General features: G+C 41.8%; 1 protein-coding gene across 1 annotated transcript in view; it reads left to right on the forward strand.

Annotated features, from left to right (window-relative positions):
• RCL1 (RNA terminal phosphate cyclase like 1) overlaps positions 1 to 14,484 on the forward strand; it is a 29,949-nt gene extending 15,465 nt beyond the window's left edge. The window contains exons 7-9 of the mRNA XM_017808200.1: positions 496 to 652; positions 6,710 to 6,813; positions 13,005 to 14,484. Coding sequence (XP_017663689.1) covers positions 496 to 652; positions 6,710 to 6,813; positions 13,005 to 13,155 — 412 coding nt within the window. The 3' untranslated portion in view covers positions 13,156 to 14,484. The remainder of the gene's footprint in view (positions 1 to 495; positions 653 to 6,709; positions 6,814 to 13,004) is intronic.
• Positions 14,485 to 21,389: the final 6,905 nt, after the last annotated feature.

A 21,389-nucleotide genomic window follows, 5' to 3' on the forward strand; every position in this document is an offset into this window, starting at 1 on the left:
ATTTCAGTACGACTGCAGTACCCCTGATTCTGCGTAATTGGTCTAATCTTGCTAAGTATTGAAGCTTTCAGGGAAAGAGCTCAAGCCCCAAAGAAAGGTAATTTTGTTTTTGAATGTCACAGTGAAGAAACACCAGATATCTTTGAAATGTTCAGCAAACGTGAGTTAAATTAATGTGAAAGATAACCTCCTCTTTTTTAAAAAAATGCATTTCTGATGTTTGGATGGCTTTTTCTTTTCTTTTTCTTTTTTCCTTTTGAAAGATTTTGCGGCAAGTGGTACTTGATTCGACTTTTAAATACTGCTGTTAATTTTTTTTTCCCCAGAGTGAATCTAATGTATCAACCAGGAAATTTGCCATCAAGTCCAGATTCCCAGTATTGCCCTAGGAGAGGAGCTGGTTGTGACTTAAAGAGGAGGTTGGCTGGGAGTAGTTCTTGGCCCATTACTTGATTTTTGTCCTTAAATCAAATGCACTTTTTCCCTTTCTTTCAGATCACCAGGTTTTGGCATGTGTCTTACTGCAGAAACCATCAATGGCACTATTCTCAGTGCTGAGCTAGCCTCAAACCCTCAGGGCCAGGGAGCAGCTGTGCTTCCCGAGGAACTGGGCCAGAACTGTGCTAAGCTGTTGCTTGAGGAGATCTACAGGGTAAGTGGCCAGTGTTTTGTGTCTACAGCTGTAGGGGAAGGAGGTGACGAAATTGGTAAAGGAAGAGGTGTCTTAGAGGCACCCTCAGACAGGCTCAGATCCAAACAAAGAAATGATCTGATGCTGCCAATGTCTTCTTCATCCAGGTAAAGGGTGGTTTTGAACGGTTCCTTTAACAGGGTGCTTTTTAAAGGCCATGTTATTTCCAATGTCCAAGAGATGTTACTATGAATCATAGTAATGGCAGATTTTTCTTTTTTTGCTTTCTGCCTACAACAGAATTCAGTCAGCTTCATGTGGGCTTTCAGAGGTTTTTTAAGAAGTTGGATGGGGAATATAGTCAATGCTTCTAAACTAGTAGTTGGAATGGAGCATTATGAGTGGGAGAACACACAAGGGAGAAGAAGACAAAAAAAAGTAACAGGCCTCTGTGTTGACCACTTTGTGATGATGATGACAAAGTCAAATGTGCTGAGATCTGTTGGTTGTATGGCTTGTTGGAAAGCAGCTAGGACAGTGTTTGCTTAGGAATCTTAAGTGCATCACAGTTTTTCACAGCAGTCTCATTTTTTTAATTACTGAAATGATTTTCATTTGTGGCAAGACTTCTAGTGGAAGAGCAGTTTTCAGTCTTTCAAATGATTTGGCAAACAGCACACTAGTGAGTTTCTGATTTAATAAAGAACCTACCTGCTGCTTTTGTTTCATATCTTCACAAATGTTAAAATAACTAGTTTTTAGTATTGACATAACACATTTGGCCTTTAGGAGGCAGTCATCTACAAATAATATTCACTGTTAAAAAAAAAAGTAGTTGCTCTGGACTGTAATAAGCTGAGAGGACTTTGCAAAGGGTTAAAAATGCCATTATTGAGATTCTGTATTAGGGCATGTAGTCAATGATAAAAATTCCCCTCAACCTTATAAATCACATCCATACCTGTAGTAGTTTGTTTATCCATGACCATATTATCTTTTCTTTTCCCTTATGCAAATCCTTCATCTGTTTGAATTACCAACTTGCCCCTTGTTTCAGTCTTCCATTAATATTTTGTCTTTGTTTATTCAGTATATGCACTGTGTTGCTAGAGGACTTTCTCTTTGTAGCCTAGAGTTCTTATCTCATAGAAGTACCACCAATAAATATTCTCCCTGTGTTCCTGGGTACTGTCTAGGCCCCTTGTACTTCAAAGTGCATGTATGGAGAATAGTCACAACTAGTGACTGAAGCATCTGTCTGTTTCTGCATGTAGTGTCAGGTAGCTATTTTTATTTGAGGGGGGAGTTGTAAAATCTTTCAGTTCCCTCCCACCCTCCCTGAAAAAGAAAAAACCAAACAAAAACCCCAAAACTGAAAAAACCCACACTCAACCTAAACTAAAATCTGATATATTTGTTGCTTTGTATAAATGTTTTGGAAAACATCCTCAGGCAGTCAGATGTTTGGAGACATCAAAAATCCAATTTTCAGATACTTTTATCAGCAGCAAGAAGTATCTTTTCCTTTAAAAACCATCCAGCACTTGACAGATTGAAACTAGTGAGGAAATTTGTCCAGATATTATGCTTTGTTCAGAGTCAGATGTCAGAGAACTTCTGAAATGAAAGTTTCAAGATGGAAAGGCTTGAACTAGGTGACTTTCTGCTTCAGTGTGCTGCAGCCATTTGAATGTGCTGAGTCAAATTTTGCAAAGGATAGCGAGTATCTCAAGACAAGAAAAAATGTTTGAGGAGGAAACAGGGTCAGGCAAGTCTTTGAATGAAAAAGTAATAGGCTGTGAGGATTCAATGTCTTTGAGGATCAGATTCTCTGCAAGTGAGGGTGTTTGCTGTGGCCTGCTATGGTACTGCTGGTGCTCCTGGAAGAGTCTTTTATGTGTGGGCCACTTGAGTCCAAAAGTAACTGACAAAGAGTTGAGCAGTGTACAGACTGCTGTCCTCCAGTACAGCAGCTCACTGTGGAAAAGTTCTTGTTAGCATTCTATTAGATAAGTGTGCTGCTTATCCACTGGATAAGCTCAGTCCTTATTTAGTGAATTCTTCACTCCCTCTGTCATAGGCAATATGGTGGGTTTTGTTATGTAGTTTTCAGAATATGCACTTGAATTTATATATGATACACATGTTCATATAGTGCTAGCCTGATATTTGGGAAGATGTAGTTTCTTTCTCATTTTCTCTCTCATGTACTTTTTGGGTTGGTTGGTTGGTTTGGTTTTTGTTTTGGGGTGGGCTTTTTTTGGTGTTTGGTTTTTGAACATTTGGTTTGTTTTTTGGAGGTTTTTTTGGTTAGGTCAGTTGAATCTAGTGTTGACCCCAGAGAGGATATAAAAACTTCTTGCAATGTGTGCAGTATTTGTTTAGTTTGAATATATCTTCTTTGTTTCCCTATGTTTCTTTGCCTAGGTAGAATGTTTAATGAAACTAAAAATTTGGGAAAGCAAGAATGGATTGCTCTGAACAGGCAGTCTTTAAGTCCCACTCTCTTTACATGACCTACTCACTGAATACAGGGCTCAAGGGAGAATTTCTTTTCCTGTGTTTAGATCTCCTTGTTATGGGATTGTTTCTCCATCTGTGTTTTTGCCTGTAGGTACTGTGCTGCAGGAGTTAGGGAGGGTTGGCCAGAGAAGGGCATCCTAAGAGCACTGTAAAAGGGCTTTGACTTCTCTGTAAAAGGGCTTTGACTTCTCTGTAAAAGGGCTTTGACTTCTCTGTAAAAGGGCTTTGGCTATTCAGGTCACCCACAAATCTGCTGGAGTTCATTACTGTTTAAAGGAGCCCAGGGACATTTCATAAAGTGCTTGCTTTACCTAGGAAATCTAAGAATTTGAACCTTGAAACATTAAGTGCTAAATGGTCCTTTTACTAAGAGTTAAAAAAGAAATGAAAGAGTTTGTATGATTCTTGGAATTGTGGAGCTTTTTTTATGCACATTTGTTCATGAAAGATGTCAGAGCTAATTGACTATTAATAAACAGAACAGTTCTAATTGCAGTGACTCTGTGAGAGAGGGCATGGAGTGACTGACTAGCCTTGTCATTACAAATCCATATGCAATTCTCTCTGAACCTTAATTGTAGAAGGCCAATGAGGATTTTAACTCTTGTCTTTGAAAGGCATTGTTTATGGGAGCGTTATATAGCAAGCAATTGGAAATTGCAAATGGAACGGCCTGGAAGAACTGGAAAAGGATTTAATTCTTATATTCCTTGCAATCATGAAAAATAGGAGAGGCTGCAATACTTGTTTCAGCCTTAATGAAGAAAGGACGAGTTGTTAGGGGACCTTGGAGAGGCAAGAGGGCTAAGGATGTTGGTTTTATTGAACTAGAGCTAAAATGAGTGAAGGATTTCACTGAAGGCTTAATTTTCCAGATGACCTTACTTCAGTTTGGCAAGAGTCTACTCCATTTTTCCAGAGAGAAAAAAAAACAAAAACCAAGACGGAAACCCTCTGCAATAATTTTTACCCTTTATGTAAGAAATTCTTGAGGCATGCAAATATGTACCACACAGGTAAGGGAGGAAATTGCGTGTATTCCAAAATATAACTGACACTAAATCAAAGGTCAGAAGAATAATCCTTTTTGAAACACTGTTGTCCAATAACCAGAGCTGTGATATATATATGTACATATCAGTTGTGGATTTATATAACAACGTTTCAAAATGGATGGGATTTTAATGATTTGTGTCTAATTGTCACATCTAGCCAGATTTGGCTCTGTTGTCAATAGAAACAATAATGGAGAAACTGCCATAGACTGAATTAATAGAGCCTAGAAGCTGCATCCTAGGTTGGTAACGAGTGCCAGATGTTTTGGAACAAATGTACTTTGGCTCCGACTTTGCCCATCCCATTTCTCTTGGGAGGGTTGTTTTTGATTTTGGATGCTTGAGTAAGTGGCAGCTGGATCGAAGAAAAAAAAAAACTTGGCCTTCTTGGGAGTGTGAAGTCCTTCATTTGGCAGAAGTTACTGTTCTGTCATTAGATTACAAGCAATTGCTTAATTTCGGTGTCTGGCAACTGATTATGTGGGAATGGTGTTGCAAATGAGTGGTTTGGGTCACTTAAATCACCAGGAAAGGTGATTTATAAAGCAGGCTTTATATCAATTTGTTGAAGTGCAACAAAGTTTGATGGCAAGGTTCACTCTGTTGCGTACTACACAGATGAAGTGCACAAAGGAAAATTGGATTAGAATCAATCTACAATGGAGAGCAGGGATGCAAAAGGTAAGGATGGAAAAGGATAAGAGAGATCCTCCCTTTGGGTCACGATAGTAGACCCCTTGCCAAACTAGCCTCAGATTTGATCAATGGTTTATGTCTAAAGGATATAGCGGCATTTATTCATTGACTACCGGGATGTTGACAGAATCAAATGCCTCTATAAAGTGCCTGTACAGCAGTGCACACAGTATGGGGAAAAAACAGGAGGAACTAGAGAGCTGCATGCCCTCACAGGGCTTTGATCTCATTGCAGTTACAGAGACATGGTGGGATAGCTTCCACCATGGAATGTTGTCGCAAAGGGCTATACACTGCTTAGGAGAGACAGACCAGGAAGGCCCTCTGTCTTGGGGTGGGTGATGAGCAAGTAATGAGCTTATGAGTTAGGATAAAAGTTGACATTTTTGTGAGCGTTTGCTACAGGCTCCCTGATCAGAGGGAGAAAACGGATGAGGCCTTCTACAGGCAGCTTGAAGTCCCCCATAAGAACATGGGGGTAAGTCCCCATAAGTGCCTGTGACTTGAGACTGCTTCAAGCTCAGTGAAATACATCAGGTGCCTTTGCACCTCTCAGTGAGTGAAGGGTTCAATCTTGAGGAGTGAGAGTATCAGCCCAGGTCTCATCAGCAGCTTTTGGTGATTGTCTTCCAAGTATCACAAACTTGAGGATTGGCAAGCTTCGAGAGGCATACCATTGAGAGGGAGGTGCTGGTGCAGACTGCTGTGGCCCAGGAGAGCTCAAAGAGCCTCACTTAGGACTGCTGCTTATAGGGTTGTGAGATGCTTGGCTTTCGTCTTCTGTCACTCTCCATCCTTACCAACATCTGGGTTGATTGTTACTGAAATTTTCCTCAAAAGGTGCAGTAACAATAATATCATTCCACCTGGGCTGTAATTTAGACAAAAATAATATTCCAAGGCTGTCCGTTAGATGACAGCAGTTCAGTAGGCAACAGAAGATCCTAGGAACAGACAGGCTTTCTGATAAACTCAAGAGGAGCTTAGCTGCCTAGGAGCCATTAATCAAGGTCAAGGTCTAATGAGAAATCCTGGGGACATTGTAGAGTGGCCCAAAGGTGCAGGGGGGATGTACCACCATGAATGGGCATAACAGCACATTCCCTTTGCACAAAAAACCTGGTGATGACTGACTCATTGCAGCAACAGAGCTTATGTAAGCAGCTGGGATGTGATGGATGCACTGTGTTTTGATATATTGTTTAGGACACGATTGTCTCCATGCTGATGGAAGCTTTTGCATAGATTTGGTCACAAAAGTAGATGTTTCATAACGTTTACAGATTTAGAAAAACAAAAAACAAGCTCAGAAAATTTAGTTTTCATCCAAGTGATAAGGAGCATTTTGAATTATTAACCGAGCTACAAATACAGAAAGTCCAGTGTCAGGAATACTCCCTACGAAACTCTCATCTGCTTCTTGTTTCAGATTGGCAAATACATAAAGTGCTGCAATTCATGGTATCTTCAGAGGCATATGAACTATAATTAATACCTCTTTTAAATTTACTGCAAGGAAATTCTTCAGTGTTTACCTTCTGTGATGTTAAAAGAGATTAGGAGGGATGGGAGGAATGTTTAATGTGACCTTGTTCTGGGTTTGTTTTAATTCTGTTCCTTTCCCAGCCTGCCATGTGAAATTAGTTTGTCATTGTTACAAAATCTAGATTTCTATCTTCTTGGCCCTTGAAAATTGGGACTGATATTTCAGCCTTTTAAGTGTATTTTTTTCCTTTATTACTCTCCTCCCATCCCAGTTTCTGGTTTGTACAGAAATTAATTATTAAAACATTTTGGTTTGCAGGGAGGCTGTGTAGATTCAACAAATCAGAGCCTTGCTCTGCTTCTTATGACCCTTGGACAACGGGATGTTTCCAAAGTCCTGTTAGGACCTCTCTCTCCATACACGTAAGTTGTTTTGTTCAGTTTAATTAAGCAGTCTTTTTTTAATTCACTACTTTTATTGCACAGCTATTTTTATATATAAAAGACTTTGCCTGTGGTTATGAATAGAACAACTTGTACCTGACTTCAAATGAGACAAGTGGCGTAAGTTACCTAGAGTTTATTTCTACATGTTAGATGATTATTCCCTTACTGTTCTATATTATTCCTGTTTCTGAGAATTGCAGAGACAGAGTTTATTGATGGTTCTTGACCTGGATTATATGTGTACATCAGTTTGCTTTTGCTGCCTAGTGTACACTAGTGTGTTTTCCTAGTGATCTCTCTGTAGCTGTGTCATTAAATGTCGTATTTCAAATAGCTAACCAAATTCTAAAGCTGTGATGATCTGTAAGAAACAGCTGAAGACTTTAACGCATGGAGCTATGTGCTACTTCAAAGTTTTACCCCTCTTGGGCAGCAGTCTTCTATCTAGTCATTCAGTCTCAGTTTTTATTAAAGCTTTGTCTGCTGCTGGTAGTTGTTCAGAGGAGAGAAAAAGACTAAATTTCTTACATAGCTAGTTGTAAACACAGGTTACAGAATCACGGAATCATCAAGGTTGGAAAAGACCTCCAAGATCAAGTCCAACCTTTGAGTGAACACCGCCTTACCAACTAGACCATAGTGCCACATCCAGTCATTTCTTGAACATTTCCAGGGATGGTGACTCCACCACCTCCCTGGGCAGTCTGTTCCAGTGCTTAATGACCCTTTCAGTGAAGAAATTCTTTCAGATATCCAACCTGAGGCCATTTCCTCTCATCCTGTCACTAGTTGCCTGGGAGAAGAGACTGGGCCCCGCCTGACTATAACCTCCTTTCAGGTAGTTGTAAAGAGCAATAAGGTCTCACCTGAGCCTCCTTTTCTCCAGGCTAAACAACATCAGCTCCTTCAGCCATTCTTCATATAATTTACTCTCTAAATGCTTCACCAGCTTTGTTGCCCTTCTCTGGAAATGCTCCAGCACCTGCATGTCTTTCTTGTAGTGAGAGGCCTAGAACTGAACACAGGATTTGAGGTGCAGCCTCACCAGTGCCAAGGACAGGGGGATGATCACTGCCCTAGTCCTGCTGGCCACACTATTGCTGACACAGGCCAGGATGACATTGGCCTCCTTGGCCACCTGGGCACACTGCTGGATCATATACAGCTGCTATCAACCAGCACCCCCAGGTCCTTTTCCACTAGGCAGCTTTCCTGTGTCCCCAGCCTGTAGCGCTGCCTGGGGTTGTTGTGACCCAAGGGCAGAACCAGGCACTTGGCCTTGTTGAACCTCATACCACTGGCCTTGGCCCATTGATCCAGCCCATTCAGAACCCTCTGCAGAGCCTTCCAGTGCTCCCACTCAACTTGGTGTTGTCTGCACACTGACCAAGGGTGTACTCAATCCCCTCATCCAGGTCACTAATGAAGATATTAAATAGAAGTGCCCCCAGTACTGAGCCCTGGGGAACACCACTGGTGACCACCCACCAGCTGGATGTGGCATCATTCACCACTACTCTCTGGGCCTGGACATCCAGACAGTTTTTTACCCAGCGAAGAGTGCACCTGTCCAGGCCATGGGCTGTTACTGTAGTTCCCCTAATCTTCCTTCTGACTCTTCTCATAGATGGGCATCACACTGGCTGACCTCCAGTCCTCCGGGACCTACCCGGTTAGCCAGGACTGATGATAAGTGATAGAGAGTCTCATCCCATTTGACTCCATAGACGTATGAGTGTCCAAGTGGAAGAGTAGGTCACTAAAGGCTTCCTCCTGGATTACAGGGAGGCTGTTCTGCTCCTAGTCTGCTCTCCTCTGGTTGCTCTGAGGATAACTGATCTTCCCATTAAAGACTGAGGCAAAGAAGGCATTAAGTACTTCAGCGTTTTCCTCATTAGAGATCACAATGTTCCACTCTGCATCCAATAAAGGATGGAGAATTTCTTTGGCCCTCCTTTTCTCATTAATGTATTTATAAAAACACATTTTATTATCTTTCACAGAAGTGGCCAGATTGAGTTCTAGCAGAAACTGTTCAGGGAAAGAGCATCCAGTATCAAAAATTTAATTTGCTTTATCAGACTTGCAAGTGATTGACTAGATCACAATTATTCCTAGAGACTGAGCAGTTTTTCTTAGTCAAATGAAGGGTGGTTTGTTTATCTGACAATGGCATCAAATAATAAGACTATGAACTGTCCTTTTTCGGTTATCATGGTACCGGTGCTGTATACGTGAAAGGTACAGTACTGTGATAACTGAAGAATGGTGGTGCCATCACATGAGAGCTAGAAATTGCCTAACTGCTCTTCTCAACCTCTGATACCTTGGAAGCAACATTCATTAGATTTTGAGGGGAAGACAGGGAAGTGTCCCATTGCACAGAGGTGAAGTAATCTCCTGTAAAGTAAGTATTCATGTGAAAGGCTTATAAAGAGTAGGTATTAGTGTTTTAAGTGCACAGTTAGGCATGTGAAACAATTCAATCACTTGTCATTGTCCAGTCTTTTTTATTTTTTAAAACTTTTTTTTTGTTGTGCTATGAAAATCAAGCAAACCTAGTAGTTTATTTTGTAAGTGGGCTGATTTCAAATTGGTGGGTCGTCACTTCTTCCAAGCTAGGTATGTGTGGCAGGGATAAATGTCAGGAACACTCATGCTGGAGCAGCAAGTCATAAAATCTGTGATTCTGTGAGAATGTGACTCATCAGTCCTTTGAGGATCTACGCAGAGAGAACACAGCTTTCTATGCAGCACCCCCATGCCATCACTAAGGCTGCTTATAAAGGGCTGGTAAATTTGGCTCCCGAGCAACTCATCAGATGCACAAGCTTATGAAGTACATTGTAGTACTGTCACGTTCCCTAATGTTGTCTCTTCTTTCCTCTCTTGGTGCTATGACATCTCTGCATTTAACTCTCCCACAGTGCAGAATCTGAAGCTATTTAAAAGCTGTGTTATGCTAGATTGGCTTCCCTGTCTACCATACTGTAGCATGTAGCTCTCAGCTACAGTTGAGAGCATCCCGTGGGTACATGGTGCTTTGGAATATGGCATCAGAATGAGGAAATTTCTCCCAGATTTGTGTGCTTTCATAGAAGCATCCTTTGCCCCAGCTAATGGTGGGGAGCGGAAGGGCAGGCAACACCTTGAATAGGCTGTCCTGAGTGGCACTGGGGATACCTGTCCCAGAAAGACCACTTGGCCAGTGGCCATCTGCTTTATCCTTTTCTTATCATTCAGATTTCACAGAAGTGCATGCCTCTGTCAAGCTGAGCTTAAAATCAAATGCAGTGTGCTGGCTCTGCCACTGACTCAGAGGTCAGTCTGGCAGGACAGACCTGTCTACATGCAGGTGGATTGGCATTAGGCAGGTGTTTGTGAAGGACAGCAACAGGAAGGCCTGAGGAGTGCCCCTGAGTGCCCCAACCCTTGGCTTTGCAAGGGCTTAGGGGCTTCAAGGGGAGGGGTCAGGGTGCCTTTGCCCAGCCAGGCTGACTGGCTTGCAGTTGTCCACCTGCCTGGCAATGCCCTCCTCCAGCTCCTTGGGCTGTCTTCTCCCAGGAAGATATCTGTCAGTACTCCAGGGAGCAATGCTGGGGCTGCTGGTGCTGCCAGGCAGAGCACTGTGCAAGTCCTGGGGCAGTTGAACCAGGGAGGCATTGCTGGTGCACAGGTCTTCTTTCGCACTGGTCTGTGAGTTGGTTGCTTTGCCCTGACACATGAAGTGGTTGTGTATCTTTTGGTGTTCCTTAGCGGGCTTTGGGAAAAGACAGCACTTAGATAAACAGACTTTTTACTCTTTTTTTCTTACTTTGGTTTGGTTTGGTTTGGTTTGGTTTGGTTGTTGTTATTGGCCATAAGGAAAACCTCCAGTGTGGCTCATGTAGCTGTCCCTGGGCCTAAGGTGCAGTGTTCAGCTCTACCTTGTTCTTGCCTGAACACACAGTCTAAATTTTCAGCAAAATAAACCTTCTGTGTATCTTCCACCCCCTCTCTCAGTCTTCTAGTCTGTGCCTGTGTGTTTGGTGCAGCCTGCACTATTATTTGAGGTGCCCACAGGTGATCCAGATCAACATCAAAGCTTTTACAAACCTGCTTTCTGCTGCGCTTGTCATGTACCCCTACCTTCCCCCCTCTTTCTCTCCTATTTCTAGGGCTCTTACCACTTGTGCTTCTACTTCTACAAGACAAAGCTGGCTTTGTGCTGCTTCCAAATTCTCCTCTGGTGTCCCCAGGTAGCCTCCCCTTCAATTCCACTCCCAAGAGCCTTTCCCATGTACATGGGGGCTGATAAGTGTTTTCTCACTCTGCCTTCATTGAAAAGGGAGAAGAAGCAGAGATACATGATAGCCCACCTGTGTGCAAAGTATGGACTCAGCTGATCCCACCAACATGTTGCAAAGTTTGTTCATCAGCTTTTAGGGTTTTTCTCTGAGCCTCTGGCTCCACACCGCATTTCATTTGTACAGTTTATTCTGTGCTCTCCTTGCAGTTCAGCATGTCACTTCTGCTGTTTTACACTTGGCTGCTTTCTTGTCATACTGCCAGAGGACCCAGCTAAGGACAACACTGGTACAGAGCTTGTTGCCTGTCAGCTTTACTGAAGCATTTGTGCCAGCATATACCCATTTGCTTATTATAGCTGCAACCAGAAACCTAGCGGTTGAAGAGGCATGGAAGAAAAGGTGTTTCTCATTTCTTTCTTTCAACTGTTAAATCCATTTGAGAGATGAGAGAGCTGGTATCTGTGCTGAGGCAAGTTACCAGCCTGGGAAGGTGCAGTAGAAATGTGTACATAGCTTTGGGAGCCATGTGCCCACATTGACCCTGTGGAGGCATTCAGGAGACTGCCCCAGAGATAACTCTTAAGTCAGATCATCCCAAGCACAGACCAGTATAGGTAAAGCAGCCTCTTATTGCCTGGCTCCTGCCATTTCCCTCCTCTCCCCATGCATCTGAGCACAGGAACATCAGCATGCTCAGCTGAAGTGGATAAGGCAATTTTTGCTCCTGTGACTTTCACTGTGCTTATCACAGTTTCTCTGAACAGGAGCTGCCAGGAGGCTTTCAGAGGCCTCATGATGTCACTGTGGGGACTGTCCTATCCTCGTGGTCTCCTTTTGTGGGTACTTTCTCTTGATTTGTTGTAATGATGTATGTGTGATTAGTTTGCAATTATGCTTTCAGCATGCAGAGCAGAGGCTTTTTTCAGACTGCCAGACAAGCAGATGTGTGAACTGGATCCCATTTCTTTAAAGGTTAAACTTAAACTAGAAAAGCACATACCAATTGCTGGAGGAGATTAAACCTTAGTTCAAGACTGCAGACCTACTTGTGGCCATAACTGAGACAGAGACCAAACCTTTGTTAGGAACAATTACAAATTTTGTATTTGTAGTCTTTTGGTGTAATTGTTTATTCCTTGTTTTGGAGAAGCCAGTGGAAATGTTTTCTTGCCATTTTTGTTCTTTTTGCTAATAGTTTTTCCTGTCACTTGTTCTGCAGTCAGTGGTGTTTAGGAGCACTGTGTCTGTTTAATTTCTTCATGCCTTTCTTTCTAAAATGATGAAAGGAAAATTAGTTCTGTTTTTTTGTTGGGTTTTTGTTGTGTTGTTGTTTTTTTTATGAGAAAACAGGAAGAAGTCTGACTCTAAATGTGATTTTAATGGAACATTTAACTAAGAAGAAGTGGACAAGTTAGTAGTATAAATCAAACACATGCTTTAGGATCTCTCTTCTTAAAGTATGCTCCCAACCTTCTGGCTGTCCCTGTTTTGCTTTTATTTCTGCTTTAAACATTGGGAGGGGGAATGGAGTACCACTGGTTGGTATGGGATTCATACAGCCCTGATGGAGAGTCAGCATCATGAGTAAATGACCTTGCCTGGCTACATTTCTCTCTTTTTTTCTTCCCTCACTGTTTTGTCTTGCTGTGTTACCAGGCATTCCTCTCTCTGCTTATAACAAAGAGTGCAGTGGTTTCAGTAGGGGTCACTAGCCACTTCCACAGCACAAGTGAGAAGTGTCTGGAGTCTGTAGGCTTCTTTCTCTTTACTGAGCAAAGCTTTTGTGTTTCATTCACCATGTTCATTGCTGGGATCAGTACATACTGCTAATGGGCTTTCTGTTTAATTTCTTGAACTGTGTTGCTTTCTCTCTCTCAGAATTGAATTTCTGCGACACCTGAGAAGCTTCTTCCAGATCATGTTTAAAATTGAAACAAAGACCCCTGAGGAAGAGCACGTGGGCGGCGAGAAAGTCTTAATGACCTGTGTCGGCATTGGATTTTCCAACCTTAGTAAAACTATAAGATAAAAAACATCTGCAGACTTCATAAAAGACAGAAAATGGTGCAAAGATCTAAAAAACCCTACCTGTCTCTATACTTATTCTGGCATAGGAAAACTTGTGATGATTCCAGTGCAGAGGTACCCAAGCTTGCTGCATGTAAACAATAAAGCTGACTTTAGGCTATTTAGACCTGTGCTATTTATAAATGCAATGCCAGGATTCTGTCCTGCATGGAGTGGCTGTCTGGAGTGTCAGCTGGCTTAGGACTCTTTGCACTGTAATCCACTGAATGGGACACAAGTGCCTCATGTCACTGTGCCCTCAAACCGTAATGAGGTGGGTGCTCTGGTTTTGTGAACCTACTGATTTCACTCTTAGCTTTTTCTGAAAGCTTTAGGTAGAAAGGGAAAACAAAATTAACCAAAACAGGCTTTGTGGTGCAAAACAAATGATCACAACAGAAATATTAAATTCTTGAGGTAATTGCAGAAATAATATTGGCATGGAAATAAAAGTAAACACGTGACAATAATTCTTTGTTCATACATTGCACATGCATAGAATTTGTCAGATGCTTCACTCCTGCTTATGTTGACTAAGTTGCAGTTTCACAGGAAGAATAAAATACCTGTCTTTTATTTTTCCTTAATGTTAGAATACTGGAGAAGAGATCACAGCCTATACTGACTTGTTTTAGCCTCCTTTGCAAAGATGGGCGTGGGAGGACGAACCACCATGACAGATTTAGTCTTATCACATATAGGTTTGTTTGCCATACACCACAGCTCACAGTTAGCTGCGAGAGGTAGTAAAAATAGCTGTAGGTTTTGAGGGACAAAAATACATTCAGTTACACCATCATGTTTTGTGCATGTGCACCCTTTTGAAAGTGGGGATAATTGTGTATGGGCATTACTTGGATTGACAGATGCAAAAAAGTTTTCACTGGCATATAAATATATACCCAAGAAAGGCTTTTGGTAGATTCCAGGCAAACATGCTGAAGTTAATTCTGAATGGACACAAGGAGAGAAATTTGTATTTGACTGCAGACTACACTTAGTGTGTCTGGAGTAAAATAATACGGTGTCAAAAGCTGGTATAGAGAGAGAGTAAATACTAGTGACTGTGTTATAATGGTCTTACAAACTTTGATGCCATTGTAAAGTGGGCATTACCTCTGTAATATGAAAAATGTATATTGGACCCAAAAGAATTTTAATCAAATGCCTAACTTTTTTCAGTGTTTTGCTAACTATTGCAGGCTGTGTGAGTAATCTTTGTACTGTACTTTGTTCTTGTTGCAATCTGTCAAACATGTTTCGGAAAAATAAAGTATTTTTTTTTCCTAAATAAGGTTTTATTTCCCTTTAAAACAAAACAAACAGCAACAAAGACTGAAAGCTTTTCCCCAGTCCTGTAAGATGGCACTTCACAAGATAAATGGCTATTTTGAACTGATACCTGAAAAAAGCAGCTTTGGGAGTTACCAGAGTGGAAAGAAGGGAAAGGGTGAAGCCTTTCTTACAATTCAGTAGCTTTCCAAAATTCGATTTGCAGCTAAGGAAATCCTAAATAAAACAGTAGAATGTGAAATAAAATAACTTGACTATATTTTTTAAATTTCAGGTTACATTAGAAAAAATATGTAGGCAAGAAAGAATTTACCTTGCTCCCTTCTGTCACATGTGCAGTGAAAAAGGTAGAAACTTTAAGAATTAAAATTACCCTGAATACAGGGAGACGCTGGTCCAAAAGATAAAATGTACAAGCTAAGAATAATAGCCACTAGAAGAAAAAATATAAAGCTTACACTGATTAAAGCTAAACGTTTATGGCACAGCTCAGATTTCCAAAATTGCCGTAAGTAAAAACTTCAAAAATCAAAAACTTTATTATCTTTAAACTTAACTTTGAAGCTGCAAGAGTTTTTCTAAATGTTCCACTTGCACCAAACACAGAAAAGGTAATGTATTGCCCAGGTAGCAGATTATTCAGCAATAATTATGTCATAAATTTATCTGTACTTAACCTCATTGTTAAAGTCGGACTGCAACCCTTTGCCCTGCTGCAAATTGCATAGGTCTACAGCACAATGTGTGCTGTGACCCAGAATTTGCTTATTGCTTTACAGAGAAAAAGATAGGTATGTGAAACTAAGTTACTTTTCCAGAACAGCCACTCTGGAGAAACAGGAACAATTCCAGAGGAGGTTTTAGGTAAGAGCTTTCTTAAAATTGTTTAGCTGCCATAATCTGGGAGAAGTATTGAGAGGAAATCCTGCAGATAAAAGCTGTTTGTTTATCAGGAGAACAGCAATTAACATCTGTTTTGGTGCACACAAGCAGCAAGATAGTTCAGTTTTAGAGGTGGACAGAGGAAATTAATTTTTGTTGAAAACAATTCACAGTCTTGGTAGCCACAGACTTGGTAAGGATGATAAGGATGATTGTTACTAGGAGACACATCTTTCATCTCAGTCCATCCATAGCAGAGTAATATTCAGATGACTTGAATTTGAAGTGATTAGCTGTACATTAATAATCCTGTACTCTTTGAACTATCCATCAGCGATTTAAACCCTTTGTCTGAACAGCTCTGATCACAGAATCATAGAATGGTTTGGGTTGGAAGGGACCTTAAAGATTATCTAGTTCCACCCTCTCCGACCAGGTTGCTCAAAGCCCCGTCCAGTCTGGTCTTGAACACTTCCAGGACTGGGGCATTCACAACTACTCCAGGCAACCTGTTAGAGCACCTCACCAGCTTCACAGTAAAGAATTTCTTCCTAATACCTAATCTAAACATACACAAGCTTAAAGCCATCCCCCCCTTGTCCTGTCACTACATGCCCTTGTAAAAAAATCCTCGCCAGGATCCTTTCCTGTAGGCTCTGTTAGGTACTAGAAGGTGCTGCAAGGTCTTCCCTTCTCTTCTCCAGGGTGTACAACCCTAATTCTCAGCCTGTCCTCGCCAGCCAGGAGGAGAGGTGCTCCAGCCTTCTAAGCATCACCGTGGCCCTCCTCTGAACTTGCTCCAACAGGTCCAGGTCTTACACTGGGGGCTCCAGAGCTGGATGCAGCACTCCAGGTGAGGTCTCAGGAGAGTGAAATAGAGGGGTGGAATCACCTCCCTCAACCTGCTGGTCACACTTCTTGTGATGAAGCACAGAGTAATGGTTGACTTTCTTAGCTGTGAGCGCACATTGCTGAGACGTATCAATAATACCCTAATACCCTGATTTGCGATTACAAACCTTTCTACTTACAGAAAGCTTTAAGGTTGAATCATACAAAGGACAAGGTATGAGAAGGGACTAATTAAAGAAGTGTTTTGTAATGTGCATTTTAATTGCAAAAATTGTAACGTATGGGGAGAGTGTGAAGAACACACAGAAAATTGATTTGGGGGAGAACTAAGCAGAATACCTCATTAAATTGAGAATATCTTCCTTTAAACTTGCTGTATTGGTTTTGAGTGGCAAGTTTTGGTAGCAGGAGGCTACCAAAAGCAGGGTAGCAGGGCTGGCTTCTGTGAGAAGCTGGCAGAAGCTTCCCCCATGCCAGCTGGCTCCAGACCCAATGCCAGCTGGCTCCAGGCTCCAGGGCAGACCCACCACTGGCCAAGGCTGAACCCACCAGTGACACTGGTAGCACCTCTGGGATAACATATTTAAGAAGGAAAAAAAAGAGTTTCTGCAGTTGTAATTGCACCCAAAGAAGAGCAAAGTGAGAATATGTGAGAGGAACAACTATGCAAACACCAAGGTCAGTGAAGACAGAGGAGGAGGAGGTGCTTCAGGCACTGGAGCTGAGATTCACCTGCAGCCCGTGATGAATCCCAGAATCCTTAGGGTTGGAAGGGACCTCTGGAGATCATCCAGTCCAACTCACCTTCCAAGGCAGGGTCACCTAGAACAGGTGACATGGGAACATGTCCAGGTGGGTTTTTAATGTCTCCAGAGAGGGACACTCCATGACTTTCCTGGGCAGCCAGTTCCAGGGCTCTGCCACCCTCTATGCAAAGAAGTTCTTCCTCGTGTTGAGGTGAAACATGTTGTGTTTTAGTTTAAGGCCATTGCTCCTTGTCCTGTCGCTGGACACCACTGAAAAGAGTCTGGCACCATCCTCTTGGCACCTGCCTTTGAGATATTTATGTGCATTAATGAGATCCTCTCTCAATCATCTCTTCTCTAGACTGAACAGGCCCAGCTCCCTCAGTCTCTCCTCATAAAAGAGATGCTGCAGACCCCTAATCATCTTTGTGGCTCTCTGCTGGACCCTCTCCAGTAGCTCCTTGTCTGTCTTGTACTGAGGAGTACAGAACTGGACACAGTAAAGACTGTGGTGAAGCAGGCTGTCCCCCTGCAGCCCATGGAGGTCAGTGGGAGTGCAGAGATCTACCTGCAGCCCACGGAGAAGACCCACCCTGGAGCAGACGGATGCTTGAAAAAAGGCTGTGAGCCCATAAGAAGCTTGTGTGGAGCAGGCTCCTGGCAGGGACTTGCCTGGAAAGAGGAGCCCAGGTTAGAGCAGGTCTCCTGAAAGGACTTGTGACCCTGTCAAGGACCCACATGGGAGCTGGCTGTTCTTGAGGTTCTGTACCCCATGAAAAGGGACCCACATTGGAGCAGTTCATGAAGAACTGCAGCCCATGGGAAGGACTCTTGCTGGAGAAGTTTGTGGAGAACTGTCTCCCATGGGACAGGCCTCACTGGAGCAGGGGAAGGAATTGTTTCCCTGAGCAGCAGCAGAAACAACCTGGGATGAATTGACCATAACCCCCATTCCCTGTCTCCCTGCGCTGATGGGGGGCGGGGGGTGGTGTGTGAGTATAGAGCCCGGGAAGGAGGAAGAGTTGGGGGGAAGGTGATTTTAAGATTTGGTTTACTTCTCATTAACCTGCTCTGAGTTTGATTGGCAATAAATTCAATTAATTTCCACAATCAAGCCTGTTTTGCCTGTGATGGTAACTGTTTTGTGCTCTTTCCCAGTTCTTAACTCATGAACTTTTCATTATATTTTCCCTCCCTGGTCCAGTAGTGGAGGGGAGTGATAGAGTGGCTCTGATGGGCACCTGGCATCCAGCCAGTGTCAACCCACCACACTTGCCTAACAGGAAAGGCTCCCACAGTGGTGACATGAAAAGTAGTTGTAAAATATGCCTTTACCTTACAACCACTTCCATTTTTGTAATATCTGTTTTTAAACTTTCTTTTATGATGCTATGATGGTAGTTTGACTGCATCTTCTGTGGTTATGTCAGAAAATTCATGTTAACTTGCTGTAGGACAGAATCTGGAGTAAAAGAGATTATGCTGAAAATAAAATTGTTTTAGTACAAGCCATTGCACTTTACCAAAGGCATATGACTAGAAGCCAGTGCAATAACTTTCTGGGGAAGCACGCAGTAGGTAAGTTAAATAGGCCAAAACAGTAAGCACATGGCTGTCTTGGGTAATGTTTTCAAAATGGTATTTATGTTACTGCCACAGCATAGATACTCACTCTCTTCTTCTCCTTCCCCACGGGTGATATCATAAGTCAAATGGATTTTGTTTCAAGACACTGAGGCACAATTCTGCTTTTGCAAGCTCCGACATTCACTTCCCCACTTTTCAATCATACTCTTGAGACAGCAACAGAATGAAAAGAGAAAGAAGAAGTACTAGTTTTCAGGAAGCATAATTTTGCCTGAGTTTTTTTCTCTTTTTCCTTTTTTTTTATATTGTGTGGCCATTTCCAGACTGTGGTTTATATGTCTGATGTATGTCCATTTCTATTTAGTCTGGCTCCTAAAATCTCACACAATTGTGTCAGGGCAACTCTAAACAAAAGTGTGGAAGGAGCATCTTTTGCAGTTACTGCTTAGGTCTTGGTAAGCTATGCCTTAAAAGATCATTCTTGGTGAGATATGTATAGCTTTTCTTGTGCCTGGTCTAGGAGCAACACCAACGAGCTCTGAAAAAACACCTATAACCTGTTTTCAGTGGGAGAGGTAAAAACAGAAAGTCCTGCAGGGAAGAGATTGTGTGGGCTGAACTCTGGGGTAACAGCATTGTATAAGTAATGGAAGTAAGCCATGTACTGTGTCAGAGCATCACAATGTCCAAATAGGACTTGGGCAAGATACAAATTGAGTTGTGACATTGTTACAAGACAGATCTATTAGGTTGATTAGTAGTAAATCTGTAGAAATAGATGTTAGGTGTGAGTGCTAATCTCTTTCCTGGAACAGTAAGATTATATATACACACCAAGAAGAGTGCCCAGAGCTGTATTCCCTGTGTACTACTGAATATAGAAATAACTGTGTATGTAGGGGACAATAAGGAGACCCACAGAGAAAACCTTGTTTAAACTGCTATTGATCAAGGATATAACCACAAGAAAACAAAGGCCAAAATATGTTCTTTACATCAGGGTGAATGGTGACTGGGTGCCCATGGAAGTGAAGTAGCAACCACTCTGCACTACTGTGCACACAGAGGTAGACTGTGTCATTGTCATTTTTCCTCATGTTGTATGTCTGGTTGTCACACATTCTTCCCTGTATTGGTTTGGCCACACTTCCCTGGCAGCCTACACTGTGCTGTTCACACAACAAACATCAGTACTCCTTCAACAGTGAGTGCATGGTGAAAACCTGTAGGGTCCCTGTGGAGACTGATCCATGTGAGGTACCTGGTGTTTAACCATGGATGAGGTAGTAGGATAAAGGGCTTGATTCCAGTGATGATCACTATGATATGTCAGTGACATATCCCATTATACAAAATGTAACAGGGTCAGTAGGGCACCCATGTTTGCAGGATGCCTCAAAAGTCACACCATTTGAGAATAAATGTCTTACTCCTCATCACACTTCTAACCTGCCACCACCCTGCTCCTTGAAAGTTACATCTTTATCAATCCTAAATTGTCTCTATGGATAAGAAAAAAATTTGCTTTAGCAACTATTTGTATAAATGTAGATATATTCTTTAAGTTAAGACTGTGGTCTTAACTTTGGGACCGACAATCTTCTTCACGTGTCTGGAAATGTACTGATTAACTACAAAAGACTAAGCATCTGCAAGCTGGGTCTAGAAAAAAAAAAAAAAAGGAAAAAAAAAAGAGAGGAAAGCCCCAACTTTATTGGCTTGTTTGTGTGTCAGCATTCAGAAGGTGCCTGATGCAGTAGGAGTTCCTGAGAGATTTGTTTAAGTATGTGCAATTAGAAACACATCTAAACATCCAGGATGTGCCCGTGGGCATGGGTTTTGATTGCAGAATGTTTCTGAGCACAGAATGTGTAAAAATCTACTTCATAATTCAAGCCACAAGTGTATTATCCACTATTTTTGCCTTTGTGACTTAAGTAATCTATGTAATATACATATCCTCAATAAATCAGGGCTAAATAAGACAGAGTAGGAAATTATGTTCCTGTTTCTTTTGGAAATGTGTTTGTCAAGCTGTTAATAAAAATATTGTTTCTTCATCCTTCACTATTAATGTCAATAGCAACTTTTGCCTTGAAATAGTGTCAAGATCTTGTTCTAGTCTAAGTAATGATGTATGAATTCAAAGTGAAGAGCTGTTCTGAAGGATCAGGCTTTTTACACGGTATGTAGAGCATCTTAGAAGAACAGGCTAGTAGACAACACACAGTCTTCTTAACAGTTTCTTACTCAACAAGAGGACGAGGGGGGGCTAATCTAAAGCTACGTAACCTGGGGCTAGATGTGGCAGCTGCCTACAAAGGTTTTCTTAATTTCAGTTTCAAAGTACAAATGAAGAATGAACGTCTGTTTCAGCTTGCAGAGTTAACTAAGATTGATAGCAGATTTTTTTAAGACTTGAAATTTACATAAGAAGTAAAAAGAGAGTGTAACTAATATCCAAGGAGAAGGATATATCCTACTACCCTTCTCTTCTTTCCTCAGTCTCACAGGTTTATACAGAAAAGAGCAATTTGGTCAGAAATTGTTGAATAGCTGTTGAGCCATTGTAAGGAAAACACAAGAAATTGCCAAAATCCTCACTTGCTTGACTGAAACACAGAGTAAAAACTTAACCATGCTTACGTTCATGGCATTTTCTTCACTGATCCAGCTTTCAAAGAAAGAGCTGCTATGAGAGAACTTGACTGAAACTTCTCTTTTCACATCTTTTCAGATTTCAGTAGTCTCTCGTTGATTTCCTCTGCCTTATGTCTTCTCCAGATAATAACAATGTTATTAATTAATAAACTGAGTTATTATTGCCAAGTCATAG

The sequence above is a fragment of the Lepidothrix coronata genome, unplaced genomic scaffold (assembly GCF_001604755.1).
Source record: "Lepidothrix coronata isolate B3197 unplaced genomic scaffold, Lepidothrix_coronata-1.0 Scaffold22, whole genome shotgun sequence".
Taxonomy (NCBI): domain Eukaryota; kingdom Metazoa; phylum Chordata; class Aves; order Passeriformes; family Pipridae; genus Lepidothrix; species Lepidothrix coronata.